The sequence below is a fragment of the Canis lupus genome, chromosome 3, assembly GCF_003254725.2.
Source record: "Canis lupus dingo isolate Sandy chromosome 3, ASM325472v2, whole genome shotgun sequence".
Taxonomy (NCBI): Eukaryota; Metazoa; Chordata; class Mammalia; order Carnivora; family Canidae; genus Canis; species Canis lupus.
Window position 1 is genome coordinate 89,071,449 of NC_064245.1, and position 25,628 is coordinate 89,097,076.

At 40.2% G+C, this 25,628-nt stretch overlaps 1 protein-coding gene across 1 annotated transcript in view; it reads left to right on the plus strand.

Moving 5' to 3' along the window:
• Window positions 1-25,577, plus strand: part of KCNIP4 (potassium voltage-gated channel interacting protein 4) — a 1,134,091-nt gene extending 1,108,514 nt beyond the window's left edge. Inside the window, 6 exon segments of the mRNA XM_049108732.1 lie at window positions 1,065-1,078; window positions 1,080-1,136; window positions 20,104-20,211; window positions 21,750-21,854; window positions 22,473-22,535; window positions 24,075-25,577. Coding sequence (XP_048964689.1) covers window positions 1,065-1,078; window positions 1,080-1,136; window positions 20,104-20,211; window positions 21,750-21,854; window positions 22,473-22,535; window positions 24,075-24,122 — 395 coding nt within the window. The 3' untranslated portion in view covers window positions 24,123-25,577.
• Window positions 25,578-25,628: the final 51 nt, after the last annotated feature.

Here is a 25,628-nt window from a genome sequence, read left to right on the forward strand (position 1 = left end):
CGGGAGAAGCGAGCTAAGCGGAAGCGTTGGCTTTCAGAGCAGTGGGGCCTACGGGGTGGCCCTGGGAGGTGCTGGGCACCAGCCGGTCCCCAGCTGCCCACCGTGACCCAGAGCCTGGGCCCAAGCCAAGGCTCAGGGGCCCTCAGAACCCTCCACACACACCCTGGCCACAGAAACCTCCCAGGCACTCCGGTCCCCGCTCATTGGGCCACGTCCCTAGCCATGGGCCACTTGGTTTCCGGGTCAGAAAGACTCAGTCACGTCCTACTTTCCTACTTTAGTCCTTTTTTTTTTTTTTTTTTTTTTAGTCCTTATTGACTACTTGACTTTGGGCAAGTTTCTTAACCTCTCTGAGTCCCTATTTTTATCTGAGTTGTAAAAGTGATGAACAAATTCATAATAACAACACTAAAACACTAAATACATCAATTCATGTAAGTCTCCCTATTAGTATTATTTTTCATTAATTAGTTTGAGAGAGAGAGAGCGAGCAGGAAGGGGCAGAGGGGGAGGGAGACAGAGAGAACCTCAAGCAGACTCCCCGCCTTGCCTGGAGCACGCGGGGGTGCTCGACCCCGTGTCCCTGAGACCACCAGCCTGCAGATCGCAAGAGTTGGATGCCCAGGTGACTGAGGCTCCCAGGTGCCCCTTGCTCTTAGTATTTTTATTATCTTACTTGTAGAGAGAGCCATGCCAAGCGCTAAACAATTTCCAGATGTGTCCCGCTGCATCCTCACTCCCCTCTACCCCAGAACCATTGCTCCTCTGGGTGCCAGGAACACCCCCCAGGCCTCTTGGGCCACAGCCTCGCAGAGACCAGCTATCATCAGCGGCCTCTGAGAGGAGCTCATTCTCATGCATCTCCCATTACAAGCCTCTTCCGAAGGAAGTTGTGCAGCCAGGAAAAAAACACAAGTAGGGGAGCTGAAAAAAAAAAAAAAAAAAAAAAAAGTAGGGGAGCTGGGGTAAATTGTCCTAAACAGGAGGAGGCCCGGGCGAGCTGCGCCAGTCCTGATAGGGGGTTGACATGCGGCCTTACTGATACTCCCTTTTCAACATTTCAGACTCTACAACATACTGCGCATTTTCTGTTCAATGCCTTTGATACGGACCACAATGGAGCTGTGAGTTTCGAGGTGAGTCTTAGACTTTTTTTAATGTGTGATTTGACTTTAGATGCGCTGGAAGAGATTTATAGGTCTATTTACAGGGAAAATCTGCGTTTGGTGGTTTAATGACTTTTTTTTTTTTTTGCCTTTTGAGACTTACGCTCTGTATTATTGTTGTTGTTGCTATGATTGTAGAACACTGAGCATGAGATCTACCCTTTTAACAAAACCTTAAGTGTATATTATAATAACAACGCAGCGTTGGAGCAGCACATCTTTAGAGCTTATCCATCTTGCTCAACTGAAACTCCATGGCCATTAGTCACTGCCCACTTCCCTCGGCCCCAGCCCCTGGGCACCACCGTTCCAAATACTCCTTGATTCTAGGAGTTTGACTATTTTTTTTTTTTTTTTGAGTTTGACTATTTTAGGTATTTCATGTCAATAGAATCTCTCAGTATTTACCTCTCTGTGGTGGCTCAGGGTGTCCTCAGGGTTCATCCATGTTGCTGCATATGGCAGATTATTTTCTTTTTTAAGGATAAATAGAGGTTCCATTGAATGAATAAACCACATTTTCTTTAGCCAGTCATTCATCTATGGGCATTTATGCTAGTTTCCACATCTTAGCTGTTGTGAACAGGACTGCAATGACTATAGGAGTCTAATATCTCTTCGAGATCTTGATTTTTAATACTTTCTGATAAATATCCAGAAGTGGAATTAGCTGGATCACGTGGTATTTTTGTGATCTTTTTTTTGTAATTTTTTGAGGAACCTCCATACTGTTTTCCAGATAGTGGCTTGCACAGGTATGCTTTCCCACCAACGGTGTGCAAGCGTTCCAATTTACTTACATCCTCAACCCTTCATACCTTTCATATGTAATAGCTATCCTGATGGGTGTGAGGTGACATCTTACTGTGGTTTTTATTTTATTTCCCTGATAATTGGTGATGCTGAGCATTTTTCTATATACCTGGTGGCCATTTGTGTATATTCAGAATGTATGTTCAAGTCCTCGGCCCATTTTTTAATTAGGTTGTTCGATGTTTACTATTGAGATGAAGGAATTTCTTATATATTTTGGAGATAACCCTTTATCAGATAAATGGCTCCCAAATATTTCCCCACCCTTCTACAGGTTGCTTTTTCACTCCATTGGTTGTTTCCTTTGCTGTTCAGAAGCTTTATAGCTTGATGTCATTACACGTGTTCACTTACTTTTTATTGCCTGTGCTTTTGAGGCACATTCATGAAATCATTGCCAACACCAATATCATGAAGTCTTTCCCCTGCGTTTACTTCTATGAGTTTTATGGTTTCAGGTCTTATGCTTAAGTCTTTAATCCATTTTGAATTGATAATTGTGTATGGGGCAAGGTGAGGATGGAATTTCATTCTTTTGGGTGTGGGTATCCAACCATTTGTTGAAGAGACTATCCTTCCCTTTCCCCATTGTATATTCTTGACACCCTTATCAAAGATCAGTTGACCATATAGACGCAAATATGCTTCTGAGCTTCCTATTTTGTGCATTTGCTCTATATGTCTGTCTCTATGCCAGTACCACACTGTTTTGATGTTATAACTTTATGATATACTGTGAAATCAGGAATTGTGACATCTCTAGCCCTGTTCTTTCTCAAGTATTGATTTGGATATTTGTGGTTTTTTGTGGTTTCATAGGAATTTTTTTTTCTATTTCTGTAAAAAAATACCACTTGGGATTTTAATAGAGTTGCACTGAATCTGCAGATAATTTGGAGTAGTATGACTATTTTAACAATATTAAGCCTTCCAACTCCTGGAACTTTCTATTTGTTTGTGTCTTCTTTAAGTTTTCAATGTTTCACAGTTTTTAATATACAAGTTTTTCACCTCCTTAGTATGTCCTAAGTTTTTTTTTTTTTAATTCTATTCTTTTTGGTGCTATTGTTAATAGGATTGTTTTCCTAATTTTCTTCTCAGTTCATTGTTGGTGAATAATTTTTGTATGTGAGTTTGAATCTTGTAACTTTAATGAATTTGTCTATTAGTTGTAGCAGTTTTTTGGTGTGATTGTTAGGATTTTCTATATATAATACCACATTCTCTGATTTCTTTTTCTGGCCTAATTTCTCTAGCTAGGACTTTCAGTACTCTGTTGAATAGAAGTGACAATATTGGGCATCCCCTCTTGCCTTGCTCCTGATCTCCAGGGGAAGCTTTCAGTTTTTCATCATTGACCATATTGTTAGTGCTGGGCTAGTCATATATGGTCTTCGTTATGTGGAGATACTTTCCTTCTATTCTTAGTTTGTTGAGAGTTTTTATCATGAAAGAATGTTCAACTTTGTCAAATGATTTTTCTGCATCTATTGTGATGATGCTCACGAGATTTTTCCTCTTTATTCTGTTAATGTGGTATATCATATTAACTGGTTTTTTTAAAGATTTTATTTATTTATTCATGAGAGACAGAGACAGACAGGGAGAGAGAGAGAGAGAGAGAGAGAGAGAGAGAGAGGCAGAGACACAGGCAGAGGGAGAAGCAGGCTCCATGCAGGGAGCCCGAACGTGGGACTCGATCCCGGGACTCCAGGATCACACCCTGGGCCGAAGGCAGCGCTAAACCACTGAGTCACCCAGGCTGCCCCCATTAACTGATTTCTATATGCTGAACCATCTTTCCATCCAAGGGATAAAGATTACTTGGTCATGTTGTATGATCCTTTTAGTGGGCTGTTAGAATTGCTGAGGATTTTGCACATATACCTATCAAGAATATTAGCATATAGTTTTCTTTTCTTGTGATATCTTCATCCGGTTTGGGTTCCAGGGTACTGCTGACCTCATAAATGAGTTTGGAAATATTCCTTTCCCATAAATTGTTTGGAAGAGTTTGAAAAAGATTGGTATTAGTTATTTAAATGTTTGGCAGAATTTAACAGTGAAGCCACCGGGTCCTGGGCTTTTTTTGTTGAGAGATTTTTGATTACTGATTCAATCTCCTCATTATAGGTCTGTTTACACTGTCTATTGCTTTATGATTCAGTCTTGGCAAGTTGCATGTTTCTGGGAATTTATATATATATATTTTTCTAGTGCATTGGTGTAGAATTGTGCATATAGTCTCATATGATTCTTTTCATTTCCGTGGCGTCAGTTGCGATGTTTCTCCTTTCATTTCTGATGTCTTATTAATTTGACTCTTTTCTCTTTTTTTCTTAGTCTAGCTAAGAATTTGTCAATTCTATTTGTGGTTTCAAAACACCACCATTCAGAAGCACAGGTGACAACTTGGAGTTGCAATTGGCATCTGATTTGGGGCAGGGCAGTCTTGTAGGACTTAGTAACCTTAACCTGTAAGATCTACTTGTCTCTCCAGGTAGAAAAGGTCAGAATTGGCCTGGTGTCAGAGAATTGCTTGGTCGTATAGGGGTATTTACACTCACACACACACTACATTGGAATTGGATGCAGAACTGTTAATACATATAATGGAAACAAGGTAATTGGGGGTGGTACCCTTTTTGGGAGTAGGATAAGGTGCATCTTACATGTGAGAAGAAATTCAGCGATTGTCATAATAAAGGGGATGGAATGGGATCAGTAAGAAAAGGTACTGATAGGGCTGTCTGAAGGAAGCCTGCCCATGGATTGATGAACTAGGTGTGAAGGACAAGCATGAGCCAATTAAGAGAATAAGGGCTCAGGGTGAGAAGCAGGGGGGTGTGATGCAGAGACAGAGGCCTGGGAATGAAAAGAAAGCATTTGTACATCACCTAGAAGTTAGAATACACAGAAAAGGGCCAACAAGGAAGGTTGGATGAGAAGACAGAGGCCAGCTCCTGCCCTGTCTGAGGCAGGATGTTAAGGAGGCTGGATTCTTTTGTGAGCGGTAAGGAGTCCTTGAGGAATTTTCAGGAGGGAAGTCACTGGATCAGGGCTCTGTTCCTAGAAACAAGAAGTTCATTGAGCAGCTCGGTATTCCAAGAATCCTGACAGAAGCTGATGTAACCCCAAATGACAAGGCACTGGTGATGAGAAAGAGGCCACAAGCATACAAGATATTAAAATTCAATTGATAGATTTCTATTTCAACAAACCTTGTCATGGTTAGAGGGGGAAAGTTCAAATGGGCATTGCCAGTGACCTGGGAGCAGGGGCTCTGAAGAGTCCGGATGGAAGAAGGAAGTACCTCCTTCCCAGCTATTAGTCAGTCAGTGGCCCCAGGAGCAGGGTTCCCAGGACAGCAAAGTATCTCCTCACATGTATTGCAGGGGTGGAGGCAAGGGCGGTGGGGTCGGTCTCGGATGTGGCAGTAGCAATGGGGGACGTGTGCGAGTGTCACAGGTAACATCTGTAACATTCCTTCCATTGGCGGCGGCTTATGATCACCTCGTCGTAATCTCGTGCTAGCGTTTGCTGCACTTCACCAAGATTCATTCCAGCACAGCCTTAGCTTAGCAATAATATCGAAGTCAATGATTCCAGTTCACCTAAAGAAATCTTTCATAGCTAGTTTGCAAGAAAATGAGTAAGGTAAAAAAATACTAATGATTTCATTACTTGAAATTACTTACGTATCAGAAATGTACCATCAATTACCTTATAGCACATTGTACCCAATTTCAACGTGTAAATTTAGTCTGGTGTTAATGATATGGGACCATTCCTAACACTGCTGTTACAATATTTATGTAAAATGCTGGTAATTGTGATGAACGTTGATTATAATTTGGGAAATTAGTTGTTATGACTATATATTATAAGCGTGTTGGTAATATGTCTTTTGCTTTAAAAGCAAACTAATGGCTGAATTAATAAATGTTAAATCAAATTCAACACTAGGCTATTGCAATTAGTTTTCTAAATCGATTAGCTACCTGGAAAGACTCTAGAAAATAGAAATGATTAGGCACTGAACATATTTTGAGTAGCAGTAGCATCCTGAGAGGTATAGCAGAGACCGTTCAGATTCTATAATATAGAGAAGGGAAGTTTTCTACTTAATTTGCTTAAATCCAAAAGGACAGGGTGAATTAGACGACGGAATGCGGTGGCACCTGCGTCTGACTACAACCGGGCCTAATTCCCTCCTTGACATTCAGAGATTGTGAGACCTCAGGCTGAGAATCTAAACCGTCTGGGCCTTAGTGTTCATCTCTGTAAAATATCAGTGAGCAAAGCTACTTGATAGAGGACTGTAAGAATGAAAAAGTACTGATGTCACTAAAGGGCTTGGCTCAGTGTCTGGCACCAAATACATGCTTGATATTTATCAGCAGTTATTACACGGGAAATTTTTCTAACAAAGCCAATTAATAATGACATCGATCATCTTATTACACAATAATCTATCACTGAACAGATTCATTCAAAGCCTAGGTGATCGCCCTGTCCAAGATGCTATGAAAGATAATTCTGCATCTAATCATGTAGCAAGCACTTACTGTGTGCCAGTCACTAACACTGTGTTTAAAAACAGCATTAACAATAATGTTAGCTCTACGCTGTAATAATAACTGACTCGTTTAGAGCTCATCTATACTCATGAGTCAGCAATTGTGCTGAGAGCATTATATTTACTAACTTAGTTCATCTTCGTAGGTCCTATTATTATCTTTTTAGCAAATGAAGAAAGGAAATCACGGAGAGGTTAAGCCATGTTCCCAAGGACACATCACTAGAAAGTAGGAGAGCCAGGATTCAAACTCAGGCAGCAGAATGTGTCTCTTAGCAACCGTGCTATCCTGCCTGGGAGGTGTATACAGATCCCCAGCCCCTCATTGGAAATCCTCAGAGCCAGCTGAGTTCTGTCATTCACAACAACCTTGCAGATGTAGACAGGTAATGCCCTGCGCACACTATTCCATATTATTTAATGTCTCTGATAGGGTCTGCAGCAAGCTATGATCAAATGTGTAATATCTGTTCATGAAACAGGATAAATGACAAGCATGGCGGGGACTGCTACTGATGACCAATGTCCACGTGCTCTGCTTGGTGATCACATGAGTAGGCCATAATCCCAGCCTCCCCTGCACTAGAGGGAAGCCATGACTGAGAGTTTGCTGCTGAGATGTGAGTGGAAGTGACCACGTCTCCTTCCTCTCTTGCTGTCTGTGGGGACTATGTGGTCACATATTTCAGTTGGCCCTGCAACAAAGTGGAAAGAACCCGGATCCCTGAATGAGTGCGTGGAACAGACTGCTCTCCCCATTTCACTGTGTGTGAGTGACAAGTAAGCTCATATGGTGCTAAGCCACGAAGATTTGGAAGTATTGGTATAGCTGTTAGTGTCCTCTGATTACTATGATATAGACAGATTGGGTGATAGATAGATGATGATAGATCATACATAGATTTATAGATGATAGATAGATAGATAATTAGAAATAGATTGGAAATAGTTTTATGTCCATTCACTTCCAAGTTTTGGCACCAAATGAGTTTGGCACTAAAATTTACAAACCAGGATTGAACCCCAGCTCTGCCTAAGTCTCTAAAATATATGTTTTTAGCCAGAAATAATCAAACTTCTCCATAAAGGGCCAAAGAGTAAATATTTTGGCTTTGCAGGCCACATGGTCTCTATCATATCTACTCAACTCTGCTGTTGTAGCACAAATGCAGCTACACACAAATCCTACATAAATGGGCATCGCTGTGTTCTAATCAGAAATGTACAAAACATTGTTTACAAAACAGGTGATGAGCCATATTTGATCCCCAGGCTGTAGTTTTCCAAATCCCATTCTTAACCATTGCAGTAGACTGCCTCCTCCTGAGGGCCTGGGCCACAATGTTTGCTAGATGACATCTAAGATGTCATTCTATGATCTGATTACTGAAAATTATCACCAACTTTCACAATTTTCTCTCAATCCAACCCATCCACAAAAATCACTGATTACTGATACAATTATTGGCTAAATGATCAACTCTGAACCTTTACCACCATTTCAATAATTACCGCCCACCAAATATTATCACCATCAGGGCACTGCATACCTCTGAGCAGGTCCCAAATGGCAAGTTTATTTGAATTACTGAGGCTGACTTAAAATATTTTCTTTGGAGCAATTCTGGAAATTGGTGACTGATGATTTGACATCAGAACTACAGTTCAAAGCTTCAAGAAAACACTATTCACTGACAATCCAATTCACACTGAATAAAAAGTGAATGGCATTGCCTGGAGACATTATAAACCTAAAAAGTAATCTCTTTGTCATTCACAGTGATGAGAAAAAAATGTTTTTCTCCCAAATATCATTTATGGTTATGGGAAAACTTCCTTTCTAAGATGAGTCATTTTGTCAAACCAAATAGCTATTTTCAGGGCACCTGGGTGGCTTGGTTGTTGAACACCCAACTTGATTTCAGCTCAAGTCACAATCTCAAGGTCCTGAGATGTTGGAGGGCTTAGGACAGAGTCCGCTTGTCCTCTTCCTCTCCCCACCCGCACCACTTGCATGCTTTCTCTCTCAAATAAATAAAAGAAAAAAAAATAAAGTAGCTGTTTTCCTCTGAGATGTCAGGCATCAGTGTGAATTATTTAAGCAATATTGTCACTAGGTATAACATTCTGACTTTATCAGATTTATTAATCATTAGGGTTTATCCTTGTATCTCTCAACACATACACACCCAACCTGTAAATACAATTGTCCTTCTCATCTAGTGCCCATTCCAAGGAACCAGTGAAAGGCAGGTTCAGAAGTCTTCTCATTTCATGTATCTATTTAACAAGTATTTATTGAGCATGACTGTGTGCCGAACACTCTTCTGGTTGCTGGCTGGGGACACAGCAGTGAACAAAAGACACAAATCTTTGTCCTTGTGGGGCTTACTTTCTCCCATTTTCATAGAATCCAACTGTTCCCACCATTGGGTCTTTTGCCCTGGGCCCCATCCATACCTTTTTGTGGATTCCCAGGGAATGTGACTGGGCCACACGTGTCCTGGGTTTTGCTGGTCATCCATCATTCCTGCCGCTCCTTCCCTGGAGTCTTGCCTAGTCTTGCCATGGGGGTACCCAGCTCCTCCTGCATTTGCTTCCCACTTCCTGCACGCCCCAAGGGCATGCCCTTTAAACCCCTCGTAGCACATGCTACATGCTACATGTGGGATAACAGCAGATTATTACAAGACACACTGGAAAAGCATACAGTAAATATCTTTATCTGACAGATGGAAGGTCAGACTTCTTTTTTAAAATTCATTTTTTAAATAAACTTAAAAAAAATTTTTAGACCAGGTTTACATTTATAGAAAAGTCACAGAAATGGTACAGAAAGTTCTCATGTACGTCACATCCAGTTTTCCTATTATTAATATCATACATTAAAATGGAATACTTGCTACAAGTAATATTGATGCGTTATTCACTGAAGTTCATGCTTTCTTCAGATTATCTTGGCTTTTACCTGAGGTCCTTTAGTCGTTGTTGTCGTTCCACCATCCTAGGCAGGGAGGGCACCCTATTAAATTTAGCCCCCGTGTCTCCTTAGGCTCCTCTTGATGTGACAGTTCCTCAGATACTCCTTGTTTTTGATGACCTTGGCAGTTTTGAGGAGTACGTGTCAGGTGTTTTGTAGAGTGTCAGATGTGCTGATGTCTTCCCTCATACAGGGATGTACGTTCTGGGGAGAAAGTCCAAAGACATAAAGTGCCATACTTTATCGCAGAAAAGCAAGAGCACATTTTATCATGAACTATGACTGTTGACTTTTACCTTGGTCACCTGGTTGAAGGAGGGATTGTCCTTCTTCTACTGTCAGGTTACGTTTTTTCCTTTGTTCTAAACCATAGTCTTTGGAAGAAAGTTACTATGCACAGCCCACTCTTTAGGATGGGGGGGGCCACGCTCCACCTCCTCGAGGATAGAATAGCTACATCATTTACTTGGAAGTCCGCCTGGGATATAGGTCTCTTCTCCTTCATTTGTGATTTTTTTTAAATTTTTTTGAAATTTTTTTATTGGAGTTCAATTGGCCAACATATAGCATAACACCCAGTGCTCATCCCGTCAAGTGCCCCCTCAGTGCCCGTCACCCAGTCACCCCCACCCCCACCCCCCTCCCTTTCCACCACCCCTTGTTCATTTCCCAGAGTTAGGAGTCTCATGTTCTGTCTCCCTCTCTGATATTTCCCACTCATTTTCTCTCCTTTCCCCTTTATTCCCTTTCACTATTTTTTATATTCCCCAAATGAATGAGACCATATAATGATTGTCCTTCTCTGATTGACTTATTTCATTCAGCATAATCCCCTCCAGGTCCCTCCACGTCGAAGCAAATGGTGGGCATTTGTCGTTTCTAATGGCTGAAAGGACATAGGAATCAAAAGGAAAAGCTCCCGGTTGCCAAGCTGGAACAACCTGAGCAGCAAAATAAATAGGGTTGTGTTGGATTACAGCTCAAAATACAAAACAAATATCCACTCGTCCATGCTGATATAAATGACTTGTTGAATAAATTCACAAATGAATTGGGGATCCTACTCTTCCGCCATCTTGCCCTGATTCATTTGTGAATTCATTCAACAAGTCATTTATATCAGCATGGACGAGTGGATATTTGTTTTGTATTTTGAGCTGTAATCCAACACAACCCTATTTATTTTGCTGCTCAGGTTGTTCCAGCTTGGCAACCGGGAGCTTTTCCTTTTGATTCCTATGTCCTTTCAACATACCCCATCCCTGTGGTTGTTTCTTCTCTTTTGTTGTGTTTCTTTCATCACACCCTTATTTTCCGGCACTGCGAGATGCTCCAGGCTCCTCTTAGGACTTCCCGGCCCCAGTCCTGAATTAATCTCCAACTTTAACACTCTAACCTCTATGGAAGCCCCAGGAATCTCATCAAAGGATAAAGCAGATGTGGTCTGTATACACAATGGGATACTACTCAGCCATCAGAAAGTGAAATCTTCCATTTGCGACGATGTGGATGGAACTAGGGGATATTATACTAAGTGAAATAAGTCCACCAGAGAAGGATAGTTGTCGTACACTCTCACTCATATGTGGAATCTAAGAAACAAAACAGAAGATCATAGGGGAAGGAGGGAAAGATAAAACAAAATGGAATCAGGGAGACAAACCATAAGAGACTTAATCATTGGAAACAAACTAAGGGTCACTGGAGGGGTGGGGGTAACTGGGTGACGGGCATGAAGGAGGGCACGTGATGTGATGAGCACTGGGTGTTAATATAAGACTGATGGATCACGGGCCTCTACCTCTGAAACTAATAATACACTATATATTAATTGAATCTAAATAAAATTTTAAAAAATAAAAGAACACATACTTGTCAGTCAGACACAGGGTTCAAATCTAGCCCTGACTCCTAGGACAGGTTCCTTTGTGCTTGACTTTCTTCAGCGTAAAACGGAAATGATGACAGATACCTCACAAAATTGTTGTAGGATTGATGGGTTTGAGAGTCTTGAAAATTGCACAGCAAAAAAAAAAAAAAAAAGGAAGATTGCACAGCACATAGAAAACGCTCAGTTAATGTTAGTGACTCTGACATCTGGTCAGTCTCAGAGAATTGATCTCAGTCTGGGTGTTCCTGGATATGTAACTCTTGGGCTTCTTAGCTGATCTTCTTAGAGCTTTCAAAGTCGCACATATGTTTGCATACTGAAACGCGCTTTTTTTTTTTTTTTTAAGAAACTAAGGTTATTTTCTAATTCATTTATGAAGTAATTTTATAGCAAGAACTATGAATTCCTGGCATTCCTAATGTTCTACAAATGTTATTAGGAAGTAGTTGAGCGGCAATCGCTTTGAGTCACTACTTCGCATCACCCCACAAATTATGTCATATGGTAGCAAGGAAAGACATAGGCCTATGTTTACATCATACTGTTGTGTATAACCACAGCCCATCGCTTCAGTTCCAGTCAAAATGAGGCCCGGGCGTTGAGTCAGAGGTCTCCATCTGACTGTCAGCCACCTGCTCATGGCCTTGGCTCACTTTTTTTCTCTGAGCATCTCACTATCATATAAAGACAGAAATACCTACTCCCTATGGTTGCACGAGGCCAGCATGAAATAACACACAGGAGCTGCCTAACACAGGGCCCCACACACATCCGTAAGCTGTAGTCATTATTACTATGAAATCTCAGTTCTCCCAGGACCCAGGACTTCTACTCCTTTCGTAAGGAAGTAAGTCAAAATGATGGCAAATACTTAGAGAAGAATTTTCACACTGCATCATTTATAATAAAGACAAATTTTAATTTACATAGCCAACAGTAGGAAGTGTGATTAAGTAAATCACAATATATCCGTATGACAAAGTAGTGTTTCAAACTCCAGATTGCAATCATTAGTAGGTGGTAAAATTAATTTAGAGATTAATGACAAGAATGTTTAAAAAATTAATAGAAATGGAAGTAATCACTCTCTGGTGTATACTCGTGTGTGTGTGGGGGGGGTGTATGTATGTGTTCTAGATTATTATGGTTCGGTGTCCAAAATGTTCAAAAACTACTGTGATAGTATCATTAAACCATATGAAATGACTATTCTTGACAAATATGATTAAAAAAAAAAAGACATCAGCAATCTGGGGTGCCTGGTGGCTCATTGGTTGAGCATCTGACTCTTGATCTCAGCTCAGGTTTTGAATCTCAGGGTCCTGAGTTCAAGCCCCATGCTGGGCTCCAAGCTGGGTGTGGAGTCTATTAAAAAAAAATCAGCAATTTCATAGGGTTCAACCTCATATGTAATTATTTAAATGATGTCACAATGGATTTTCAGTGACGTGGGAAAATGCTTGTAATTCTAAGTGAAATATACATCATTATATATATAAAACATAAATTTTTTAAAAAAACCTTTACTATAAAGGTCTATAAGGTTCTAAAGCATGCATAAAAATAGTAATATTCGTTTTGCTTAAGTGATAGGATTATGTATGGTTGCAATTTTCTTCAGTATAGTTTTCTGTAATTTTTACATGAATCAAGCATTATATTTATGTACACATTTGTCATGTATTTATATTTATTTTTATTTAAAAATTTACTAGTGTTTAATGGCCTCCAGTGAAATTGAACCAAAGAATTTTCTTGTAACTTAACATATGTCATCACCATTTCAGACACTAAATTACCTAAATAGACAAAACTGTATATCAAACAAGGCAAGTATATTATCCCTTCTGCATAATAAAAGCCAGGCCACAAATCTTAGAAAATCTGCTTATTACTTTTTAGATATATTGATACCTGGTGTGAACTTCAGGTAGTACCTGAAATTATGTCTTTCAAATATTTTAAAAAGTGGCTGCACTACTGTGGAAGTTTAACTCCACTCAAGGGAGGTCATACCAGAGAAAATAAACAACCTTTAAAAATTTCATGAAAATATATAAGCGAGCATTAAGCAACATGCCAAACACGTGGATGATTTTCCATACTGAATCTATCAGTGACTAGTTAACACTTTTATTAGTTTTTAGTTTTTAGTTTTTTGGTTTTTTATTTTATTTATTATTATTATTATTATTATTATTATTATTATTATTATTAGTTAACACTTTTAAACACTTCATGGTGTTTTCCCGATGATAAACGGGACTTTCTGTTGCAAATACCCCCAAAAGCATGAGGATAAGCCGCAGAGCTCTTTGAATGGCAGGTAGGGAGGCAGATGCTGGTGTGCAACCTCATTGGTTCCTCTGATGAAATCCCAAAGGGGCTCCTGCACGCAGAGCGCAAGGAGACACGGAAGGCAGAGGCAGGCCACTCGGAGCGCTAGGCAGTGGGGGTAATAAGGGAACTTACCTCTGCGGCTTGTCTGGGGCAACTGCAAGACCAGTAATCTCGTTCTGCCCACCAGCATCTTACGCGTCTTTATGGAGGCCTTAATGGGACTCAGTCACATATACAGTCCAGATGGTCTCAGCAAGACCTGACTTTCTCAAGGCTGCATCCTTGCAGTGGTTCCTTGTCCAGAAATGGTGGGCAGACCGTACGTTTCCAAGGACAGGGGACAAGAGGCTTGGGCTGGCTGCCTGGGCCAGCTCGTGGGTCAACCGGTGGTCATGTCCTCCTGATGACCTCCTCTGGCACAGGAAGACTAATGTCCTGTCATAGCAGCCAGAACTAAGGCACTAAGCGAAAATTTGATAGATTCCTAAAAGCTCACGCTGAACAAGGCCGGGATATTATGAAGCCGACTCTATGCCTTCTTCTTTCTTTTCCTTTGATCATAAGAAAATGGAAACCAGAATTCAGTACCGATCATTTTTGTGCATTAGGGAACAGATGCAACCTTCTTTTACAGATAAAAGGTAATTATGCAAAGTACTCTGAGAGTTGTTTTTGGGGGGCTTTTTTGTGAGTTTTTTTTTTTTTTTTTTTTAAGCCCTATGACTCTTGCTCAATAGATTTCAGTTACCATTCAGAAAAGCCTGGAACAAAAACCCCATAAGACACAATGAGTTTCTCATTTTCCTTTTCCACAAGTAAGGAATCATTTCTCTTCTGAAATAACTTTATTGATATCATCCAGCAAGATGGTATATTACAAGGTAGAGGAGTGCTCGAGGTCCACAGCCATTTTTTAGTGTAACCAGTTTTGGGATACATAGTACTGAAGAGGAAGATGTGAATCAGGTGTCAGTTTGTAAATCAGGATATTTTTGTTTACGTAATAGAAAAATCACAGTTATGAAAACAATATGATGGCTTTACTGGCTCACGGAAACAAGAAGTCCAGAGATAAGGATGGGTACAACTAAGGATGGGCTCTCCTGTGGTCACAAAAACATGCCAGCAGCTCCTTGGCTCCAAGCTTGATTGTTCATGTCAAGCAGACGTGGACTGGGTTCGGTTGCAGGCCAACCACAGATCCAAATGTCTTGACCAAAGGGATAATGTGTGCCTCTGGACTCTGCCCAGGCCACAGCTGCATCACTAGGGCCAGAGGTGGAGAGCACTTCTGCAGAACGGATGAAACACCAAATGGAAATTAGTAGAGACTTAGTAGGAAGGCAACCCATAAAGTCCACACATGACTTTAAAAGAGCTTTCATTGTTGCTCTAGTCTGGTGATAGGGCCAATGCCACTGAAGACTTCTGGAGGCCAGTGGTTCTCAGTGTGATTCATGGACCCACAGTATCAGCATTCTCTTGGAATCTGTTAAAAATATATATTTTTGCAACCCAACCTAGACCTAATGAATCGGGAATCCTGAGGGTGGGGCCCAGGAATATGTGTTCTAGCAACCCCTCCAGGTGATTGCGCGGCAAACTAAATTCTGGAAACGGTGCTCTAAGCATGTCTTCAAAGACCTTGTATTGGGGCACCTGGGTGGCCCAGTGGTTGAGCATCTGCCTTAGGCTCAGGTCGTGATCCCGAGGTCCTGGGATCGAGTCCCACATCAGGCTCCCCGCAGAGAGCCTGCTTCTCCCTCTGCCCGTGTCCCTGACTCTCTCTCTGTGTCTCATGAATAAATAAAATCTTAAAAAAAATAAAAATAAAAATATCTTGTGTCCAGCACCCTTTTGCAACTAAGGGCACATAACTATTACTTTGTGATTTGAAGCAACTGGTAAGGTTCATTGATAACCATCAACCTCATCTGGCTTTTTAAAACTGTCCAGCAATCTCTCTCTGACAAACCTACCCTCCCATACTCAGCAGTGACTATTTTGTACCTTCTAAAAAGCCAAAGTTTATAGTTTTCCAGTTGTACACTGCACATTAACTCTTGATTATAGTGTGTTACAGATGTTAGGTTTACATATATCAGAACAACCTCCCAGGAGATAGCACGAAGTATTTTGAGGGATGGTGACCTTCTTGTAATTTGCACAAGTCACCTGATTATCTCGTATCGTGGCTGCCTCCTTTCCTTAAACCTTCAGTTCTTGCCCTTTCCACTACATCCTTTACTCCCAAGCAGATGACACCCATTGAAGCTGTCAGGGACCTTGCTCACGTTCCCGCTCTTATCAGCTACAGGCATCCACGGTATGTTCTCCTTTTGTGTTAACTGAGGAAATGCACCTCCTCCCTGCAGAGCTTGGACCTTCTACCTGCACGTGGAACTCTCCCACCTTCTCAGAAGGATCAGTCCATCCCCTACATTTCCTCCTTCTCTCTCACACGCACACATTAGTAATCTTCATAGTTTGTTCCCTGCAGTAATCAAAGTGCTCACCTTCAAAGGTCTCTCCTATGAACCCATATTCCTCTACAGGGGTAGCTGTCTCTCTATCATTGTGGCCAGCCAAGAGTCATGTGTTTTCTACACCAGCTCCCTCATGTTTCCTTCTTATACTCCACAGAAAGTTCTCCCATCAGTCATTGGTGATCCAATGAACACTTTCCATTCCCCAGCAGCATCTCGTATCATGACAAACCATCCTTTTCTGGGAAAATGCACTCTTTACTTGACCTCTCATACTTCTTTAGCAACTTATTTTCAAGACCCCTTGCCAGCTTCTCTTTGCCTATCAAGTGCTGGAACTTTTTGTGGCCTTCTCTTGAGTTCCCTTTTTCTCTCACTTTACATCTTACTCTGAATAAAGTTGGGAAGTAGGGTATGGTTATCCGGTTGTCACAGCACCATTTGTTTAAAACACTACTCCTTCCCCATTGCATGGTCTTGGCACCCTTGTTGAAAGTCAGTGGTCACAGATGTTTATTTCCAGATTCTCAACGTTATTGCACTGGTCTAAATGTCTATTCTTACACTAGTACTGCACTGTACTGATTTGTAGTGAGCCGTGAAGTTGGCGTATGGCCTCTCTAACTTTGTTTTTCTTTTTTCATATTGTTTTTAGCTATTTGGGGTCCTTTTCAATTCCATATGAATTTGAAGATCAGCTTTTTTTATTTCTGCGAGAAAGTCAATGGTTATTCTTGATAAATTTTTTTAATAAAATGAGAATTGTACGCTTCCTTAGCATGATTAAAGTCAGTGTCATGTTTAGAGTGGAAACACTCAAAATAGTCTTATTAAATTCAGTAACAAAATAAGGATGGCTATTACTGTTATTATGTAGTACTGTCTTGGATATATTATTTTTCACTACAGTTCGCAAAAAGAAAGTCATTAAAAATGTAAAAATTAGAAGAGGTAAAATTAACTCCATTTGCAGTGAATATGATTGCATCTATGAAAAACCCAGAAGAATCAATTGGAAAATTATCATATACAACAGAAAAAAGTCAGTTGGCAGCATACACACTTATTATACAGAAATCAATAGTTTTCATATATGCAAACAAAACTAATTTAGAATATGTGGTAGAAGAAAATACCTCATTTATAACAGCAACAGAAGGATTAAAATACCCAGAAATAAATATGACTAAGAAACATGAAAGAACAATTGGGAAAAAAATAAAATAAAATAAAATCTAAAACATACCAGAGTTTGGTATGCTGAATAATGGCCCACCAAAAGTGTCTACAACCTAATTTCTGGAATTTGTGAGTACGTTACCTTCCGTGGCAGAGGGAGCTTTGCAGGTGTTATTAAGGATCTTGAGACAGGGAGACCATCGTGGATTAGGTATGTGGGTCTAATGTAATCAGGTCCTTGTAAGAGGGAACAGGAAGTTGAGGATAAGAAAGGAAAGATATGACAAAGGGAGCAGAGACCGGAGTGATGTACTCCGAAGATGGGGAAGGGGCCACAAGCCAAGCAATCCAGGTGGCCTTTAAAAGCTAAAAAAGGCAAGGGAGCAAACTCTTCCTCTATATCCCTTGTCTCCCCTACTTTGATTCCAGCCCATTGAAACCCATTTCAGACTTTTGACCTGCAGAACTATAAGATAATAAACACCTTTTCTGAGTCACTAAGGTGGTAATTTGTTATAGAAGCAGAAGAACACTGATATGTTCAGTGACAAAAATGACTTGGACAAGAGCAAGGTCTCTCAGAGTCTTGAATAGGAAGACTCATCAACATGCAGTTGTCAGTTCTGCCAAAGTTCATCTGTAAATTTACCTCAAATCCTATAAACACCCCAACAGGTTATTCAAAAGGTCATGTGGAATATTAAAGCAAGCAAAAATAGAGAATATACCTGAAAAAGAAGGCTGACCAGGAGGAAATAGCCCTAACAGCTGTTAAAATTACTAAAATGCTTGCATAATTGAACCGATGTAGTAGAGATGGATAAACAGATTTACTAGTGAAATAAAATAGAAATTTCAGAAATACAAACAAATATATAAAAGATTTAAGGATATGACAAATCTTGCATCTCAAATCAGTGGGTAACAAATAATAACATGAAACCAGATAATTACCTAAAAACAGTGGATAAATTCCAAAGAGATTAAGAATTTGAATATAAAAAAAAATAAATAAATGTCAGAAAGTACTGGGAAAGACGTATGGGAGTATCTTTCTCCCATGGGGAGAGGCCTTTTCAATATGACATCCATCAAAAGATATAAAAGACTGACTATAAAATTCAGACTGAACTATAAAAGACTGAATATAAAATTCTAGAATATAAAAATAAAAAGATACCTTTCTTGCAAAAATCAATAGGAGAAAAATCAAAAGAAATGACAAACCAGGAAATAGCACTTGAAGACACTTCCCAGATGATATGTGAAGAGTTTCTATAAATCAAGGTATTAAAAAAAATGTTCAAATTTATTTAGGATACAAATATAAGTAATTTGTAATAAGTAAGTAATAAGTAATAAGTAAGTAATAAGATTGCTAGGTGGAAAAAAATTACAGAATAGCCTGTCAGACTATTTATGTAAAGGGATGTGGAATATATATAAATAAATATGCCTTATACTTGGATATGCACAAAAACTCATTGGAAGTAGTCCAAGACGCTACTAATGTGCCAGCTGCCCACGGAGAAGGAGAAGGGTAGCTGGGGTCCAGGAATGCAAGATTTTTCACCAAACATCTTACATATTCTTAAATTTTGAACGATGTGAATAGTACCTACTTTTTAAAGTAAAAAGCAAAGGAAAGCAAAAAACCTAAAAATTAAGAAACTGAGATAGGAAAACAGCTATAAACTGATGGAATACAGAAGTGCAGACAGAAAATGCAGATTTACCCAGAGAGCCACTTCTGCGTGCCCCTCCTGCTCTGTCGTTTCTATCTAGCAGTGGATTATCAGATCTGTGTGAGCTCAGAATTACCACACCGTGATGTTAGCTCGGCTCCACACGACAACAAATATACAGGAATTTGATCAAGTTAAACCAAACCAGCCTAACCATGATACTACTGGGTAAGGGCTTCATTTACTTGGCAAACACCTAACCAATGCCCTTGCTAGTCATTGTTCTAGCTTAACTCTCTTAATCCTCACAAAAACTTTTAAAGAGTAGACACTGGTATGTTCCATTCCACAGATAGGAAAACTGGGGCGAACGGATGTTAAATTGTCAGAGGACACAAAGCTACCAAGTGACATAACTGGAGTTTGAGGCCAGGCAGTCTGGCTTCCAGCTCCACGCTCTTAACCACTGCCCACATGCGTGTTATAGTTTCTAAGTGACGGTCACAGTTGGTCCGGACCTTAAAGTCAGACCATATTTCTTGTTAGCAGATTTTTCTCATGGGAAGCATGCTATGCGCGTGCTCCTGTTTTAGAAGATACGGTGTTAGCAGATTCTTTTCAGTAAAAGGAAGGTTGTGTGCGGTTGTGGAAGGAAGCCAATACCACCTAGAGCATGCATCTTGCTGTCCGGGTGCCTCATTAACATTCCCAGTTCCACGGCTGACTTCAGTCAGTTTCCAATTCAAGGATGAGAATGTTAAAGCTAAGAACTAGTTATGCCCACCAAGAACTCAACAGAAGACCAAGAACACATTAATTACCTCGCTTAAATAATGATTCAAAATCCAGAGGGCTGTAACCCTGGCTTCCATCATCTGAGAGTGACTTTTATCATAATTTGTGTTTATTTATTTATTTATTTATTTATTTATTTATTTATTTTTAAGAAATGTCATGTCAAGTGATACTTTTATGTCTTCTTAGGATTTCATCAAGGGTCTTTCCATTTTGCTCCGGGGGACAGTTCAAGAAAAACTCAACTGGGCATTTAACTTGTATGACATAAACAAAGATGGCTACATCACTAAAGAAGTAAGAAATGCCTCACCATCACCCACACAACTCTGCGACCTTTTTTTCTCCCAGTACAATGTGGTCCATATGGAAACAGAATTTTAAAATTACGGAGACTGAGCAATGATGCGTATTGTACAGAACATGACCTGATGGGAGTGGTGGGGCCCCCAAACACTTCCAGGCAGACCATCCCAAGAAAAAAGGCCCACAGACCAAATTAAAAAGCTCCTATCGAATGGTTTATTAAACTAGTATAAAACACAGAAGGGAAAAGGGATGGGATAAGCTAGCCAATGTAGGATAGGGTCCAAATGGGATTGAAAGACATATCATGAATCTTGGGGGACGTTCGATGTTTATATGTCCTTTCTCATTGACTCACTTGCTTTCCCTGAAGTTGAAGTTGAGTTTTGAGCATGGGTCCCCTCAAACAAAAGGAACCCTGGGGGCCAATGACCTGACCTTGCTTGGAGACATAGGGACAAGTGCACCCGGAAACAGGTATAGTGTGACAGTTAACCCGGTCCAAGGCCACAGGCTTTGTGTTTTTTGAGAAGACACATGGGGCAAGATTAGTCCTCACCAGTGGGTGGTGGCTGAGGTCAGACCTCATGAAGCGTATCTTGAATAGTTAGCGCCTCTTATATCTGATGCACAGTAATACAGTAAACGTGTAGTACGAAGATATCTCGGGAATATTAGGTACCTCTTGGCCCTTCCATCCCTTTCTATCTCAATGTTTAACACAAGCATGCTGGTCTTACACATAATACGTTTCATGAATTCTTCTCGAGACTCAAACATCTTAAAATGTTTTATCCTATGATTCATAAACTATAAACTACTTTATCATTACTAACAGAATACTCTCAAAAGTAAATGCATATTACACCTGTATTATCAACATCATTTAGGCTTTTATATGGAAATTTCCATATGAAGGAAACAAATGTGAATCAATCTAAATGAGTAATTAGATATTATTTTTACTAAGATCGAAAATGACAAGTCACATACTAGATTTTGATTAAAAAACTAATGAAATTTCAAGAGATTCCCCAGAGTCATACTATTTTGACTAACGTCATGTGTAATTTCTTCATTTAAAGAACTCATAGTAGGAAAAAGCAATGAAAATCCTAATAAGCTATGAAACTAATCAGTTTTAGTATAATGCTCATGATATGGAGTTCTTTCTCAATAAAAGGAAATTCATAATAAACACATAAGATATAGAATGACTTAATAAAACAAAGATAGTCTATAGGAGGAAGTCTAAGGAAATCCAAACATTAAGCCGGAACATTCCTTTCCTATCATCTTGAATATGTGGGAATTTGCTTCATTTTGAAGCCAAGATCAGAATTAATTCTCACATGATGATCCTGCTGCCTTGAAGGCCCAAAACTGCTGGCTTTTCTTCTGGGACAACCAAAAGGCACTTACTGAATAAAAAAAAAAGAAAAAAACCTGGAATTAAGTAGGAATGATCCGTCAGAGTGGTTTCTTCATAAAGTGCATGGAGCCTCACGTGAGTGCCTTTTACTTTTCAGGAAATGCTTGATATAATGAAAGCAATATACGATATGATGGGTAAATGCACATATCCTGTCCTCAAGGAAGATGCTCCCAGACAGCACGTCGAAACATTTTTCCAGGTAGGTAGAGGAATCAGAGCGGGAGTGAAAGAGAGTAAATTTCTTCCAGTGTCATGATAATTCAGAAGAATGCAAAAGAAAAAAAAAAAAAACTTTTACTGAGAGGGACAGAGCAATAGAATATTAACCATCCCATGAATTTAGTAATTTTGGTTTTGACTTTATTAGGATACTGATAACTACACTTATTGAACATTCACTATATCCTAGAGAGAACACTAGAGAATTGCCGTGTTTCACTTGCTTTTGGGTTTGTTTTCAATAAATTCTCACAAGAATCCTTATGGTCATGAATCCTCTTTAGCCTCGATTTACAGGTGAGAAAACCAAGACCTGAAAGTGTCTGCAAAGTGCCTGAGCTAGCGTAGCTGGAGGGCCAGATTGTTCCGAGGGCAGCGATCCTGGATGTCTGCCACGTTCTGCTGGAAAGGGAACAGCCCGGCAGCAGTTGGCGTTAGGATTCTTATCAGGAAGAGAGGACTAGCTTGTGCTCTCAAGCAGTTCCTCCCTGTAAAACAGGCGGGTGGACTTTCCATCAGCTTCAGCTGCGAGGGTCCCAAGGGAGGTTGCCAAGGGCCAGGTCTGAGTGAAGGTTTTTGGTCTTTTCTTCCCCAACAGAAAATGGACAAAAATAAAGATGGAGTTGTGACCATAGATGAGTTCATTGAAAGTTGCCAAAAGGTAAGTGATGGTAGTAAAGACACCATCCCTTCTGCTTTTACCATAGCCAGACGAAGTAGAGTCAGCCAGCCACGGGGACTGAGCGAGACATGGAGCTGACCTAAGCTTACCCCTTGCACACAGCTGAGAGAAGCCTGCTACTCTGAAAACAAGCATCGGCTTATAATCCAATTAATTAACATCTCTTTATAGGGTGCCTACCCTGAGGAGAGCTACGTAGGAAGCCCCGAACGTACGAACGTGACACATAGGCCGCATTTTTGTTTCCTAAATCCTTCAGACAGCATTCTTCACTGAGGGCAAAACACATGTGAGATTTGAACTGTTCTCTGCCCAGACTTAGCATGTGGCACATTATCTCTATAGATTCAGAATTACAGTACAGCCAAGTAGACATCCCAGGCCACGCTTGCATCCGATTTCTCATGCTTTAACGTATGTGCACCAGCAGTGGCTTTTTGGATGAACCGGTAATGGTCTCTGGTTAATAAAAAATAAAGAGCAGAAAAATTCGATGGAGAAATCCAAGTGGTTCTCATTATCTGGTGGGAGACCAGTTTTAGCTCACCTGATATTATTGGACTTGATGCAAGGGTAGAGCCACATTTAAGAATAAATAGTTGTAAATAAATATAGAGGCAATGAGGTTTGTTGATACTTGAGGTTTTCTCTTCATTTTCAAATTGACAGACTTTCCCTTTCTTGGCCCCCGTTTGTGTCCCAACTTCCATTTCAAGGCCGTGCTCTTCGAGAGATTAACTCGGTGACATCAACCTGCTGATGCTGGTGCTTGGCTTCTGGCCCTGGAAGTCAGCACAAGTTCAGCTCCCATTTACCATTACTATAACCGGCTCACCAAGGGCCGTTCACAATCCCCAAGCGCCCCTGTAGTACCCGGTCTGTCCCCTTGTTTCTTAGGAATATGCTAAACCCAACACAGCCGCTGGCCAAAGGTTGCTCCCAAACAATTCCTCCTCTGGCACTGAGAGACCGTTCGTTTTTAAAGGCTTCTGAAAGCCATACAGATTTAGCACTAACAGACCCCAAACGAGAAGGGAGATGATGAAATGACTATGGACGTGTCTCCTAAGCCCCAACCTCTGATCCTGAATGAAGTTGGCCCTTAGATCACACCCAAACCCTGTTTCCTTCTACGTGGACGAGACCCTGTGCTCCGGCCTGTGATCCACCTGGAATGGCAAAATTTGCATTTGCTCACTTTTCTTTGGCCCTTACCCTTCGCGCCCGGGCCTCTGGTTTCCGTTCTGGCATTCTGACTCGGGAAATATTCTCTATTAACACCGAGTAAGATTCAAATGAAACATTTAAAGCCTGCAGACTCGACAAGATGTAAAATGGGCTCTCCATAGTGATCCATGTAGAAAATGGATAGAATGATATTTGTATTTGCAAACACATAGTATCTGAGCTTTTGGCATAAGTGGTGGTGGTGGGGGGGGTTGGGGGGGGCAGTACTTAGAGGCAAAATAGTGTCTTTCCCTGGCAGATCCACTTAATTCTACTGTGTCTCCCTCACAGGATGAAAACATAATGCGCTCCATGCAGCTCTTTGAAAATGTGATCTAACTCGTCAAATGCATCTTCAATCAGACAAATGTGAACTACTCTACCACACTTAAAGTTGGAGCTACCACTTTTAGCATAGATTGCTCAGCTTTACACTGAGGCATATTATGCAAACAGGCTTTGTTTTAATATAAAGCAATCCCCGAAAGATTTGAGTTTTCCAGTTACAAATTTGCATCCTTTTCATAACGCCACTGAGTTCATGGGATGTTCTAAGTCGTTTCATACCCTGTGACTATTCAAAAGTAATAGAGCCTGGCATATAGTTTTATTGATTCTTTAGCCATGGGATTATTGAGCTTTCACATTATCAGTGATTTTAAAATGTCAGTGTTTTTTGCTACTCAACTCTATGTCTTCAGCCCCAGGATTTTAAATGGTTTTCTAAAATACTGGCATCTGCATTTAATTTCCAGAAATTAATTTTCACGTTTGTATGCTGTGATTCCATTTATACACTAAGTAAACAAAACAAGATTACAATAATTGAAAAACAAACACACAGTCCCCGTTTCTATGGATTTGCTGCCTTCTGTTAAAGATATTCATTTACCTGGCATTTTTTTTATAACATGAAACAAATTAGTTCATCACCGGATGTCAGCATATGCCTAATAAAGCTTATTTAATAAGCATTTCTTAATTTTTCATAACACATATTATTGCCAAGGCCTACGTGACGAATATAATTTTGGATCTGTCCAATCCTACTGGTTGACTGTCTTCTATTTGTGTCATTGAGCGCAAGTCCAAGAAGGTGTGGAACTAAGCAAGGATGTTAATAGGCATATGCAAAGGGTCACGCTATCTGCCCTCTAGCACACCGTAATAGTGAATAACAAGTAGTTCCTAACAGCACTGAAGGCCTATGCCGTCCCCTTTCTCTTGACTCCCCAGGGTACCTTTCTTTTCTCTTACACCCCATTGAGGGACAAAGACACCTGGACTCCCCCAATGCCTACAGGGAACAAGGAACAAGCAGAATTGAGTTGGAAACCATCAGTGAGTCCGTTCTGTCAACACCTACCACACCAAAACTTCACTGAAAATGAAAATAAATGCTAAGCAATTCATCTGGACTGTAGTGTCATTTTGCTTATCATAAAACTCCAGTAATTCAGATTCTTTTCAGTGATCTTATGCCCAAATTGTAAAGCTGCCCCAACATTATTACTAGGGATACACACAGCTTCCCTGTTTTGCAGAAACATCATGAAGGCCAAGAGGCTACAGTAGGAGAAAATCTGCAACTGTCTTTGCAACAATAAATCAGGTATCTATTCTGGTGTAGAGATAGGATGTTGAAAGCTGCCCTGCTATCACCAGTGTAGAAATTAAGAGTAGTACAATACATGTACACTGAAATTTGCCATCGCGTGTTTGTGTAAACTCAATGTGCACATTTTGTATTTCGAAAAGAAAAAAATAAAAGCAAATAAAATGTTTATAACTCTACTGTCTATGTTATAGGTATTTATTCCAACAAAGTTCATATAAGTACTAGAC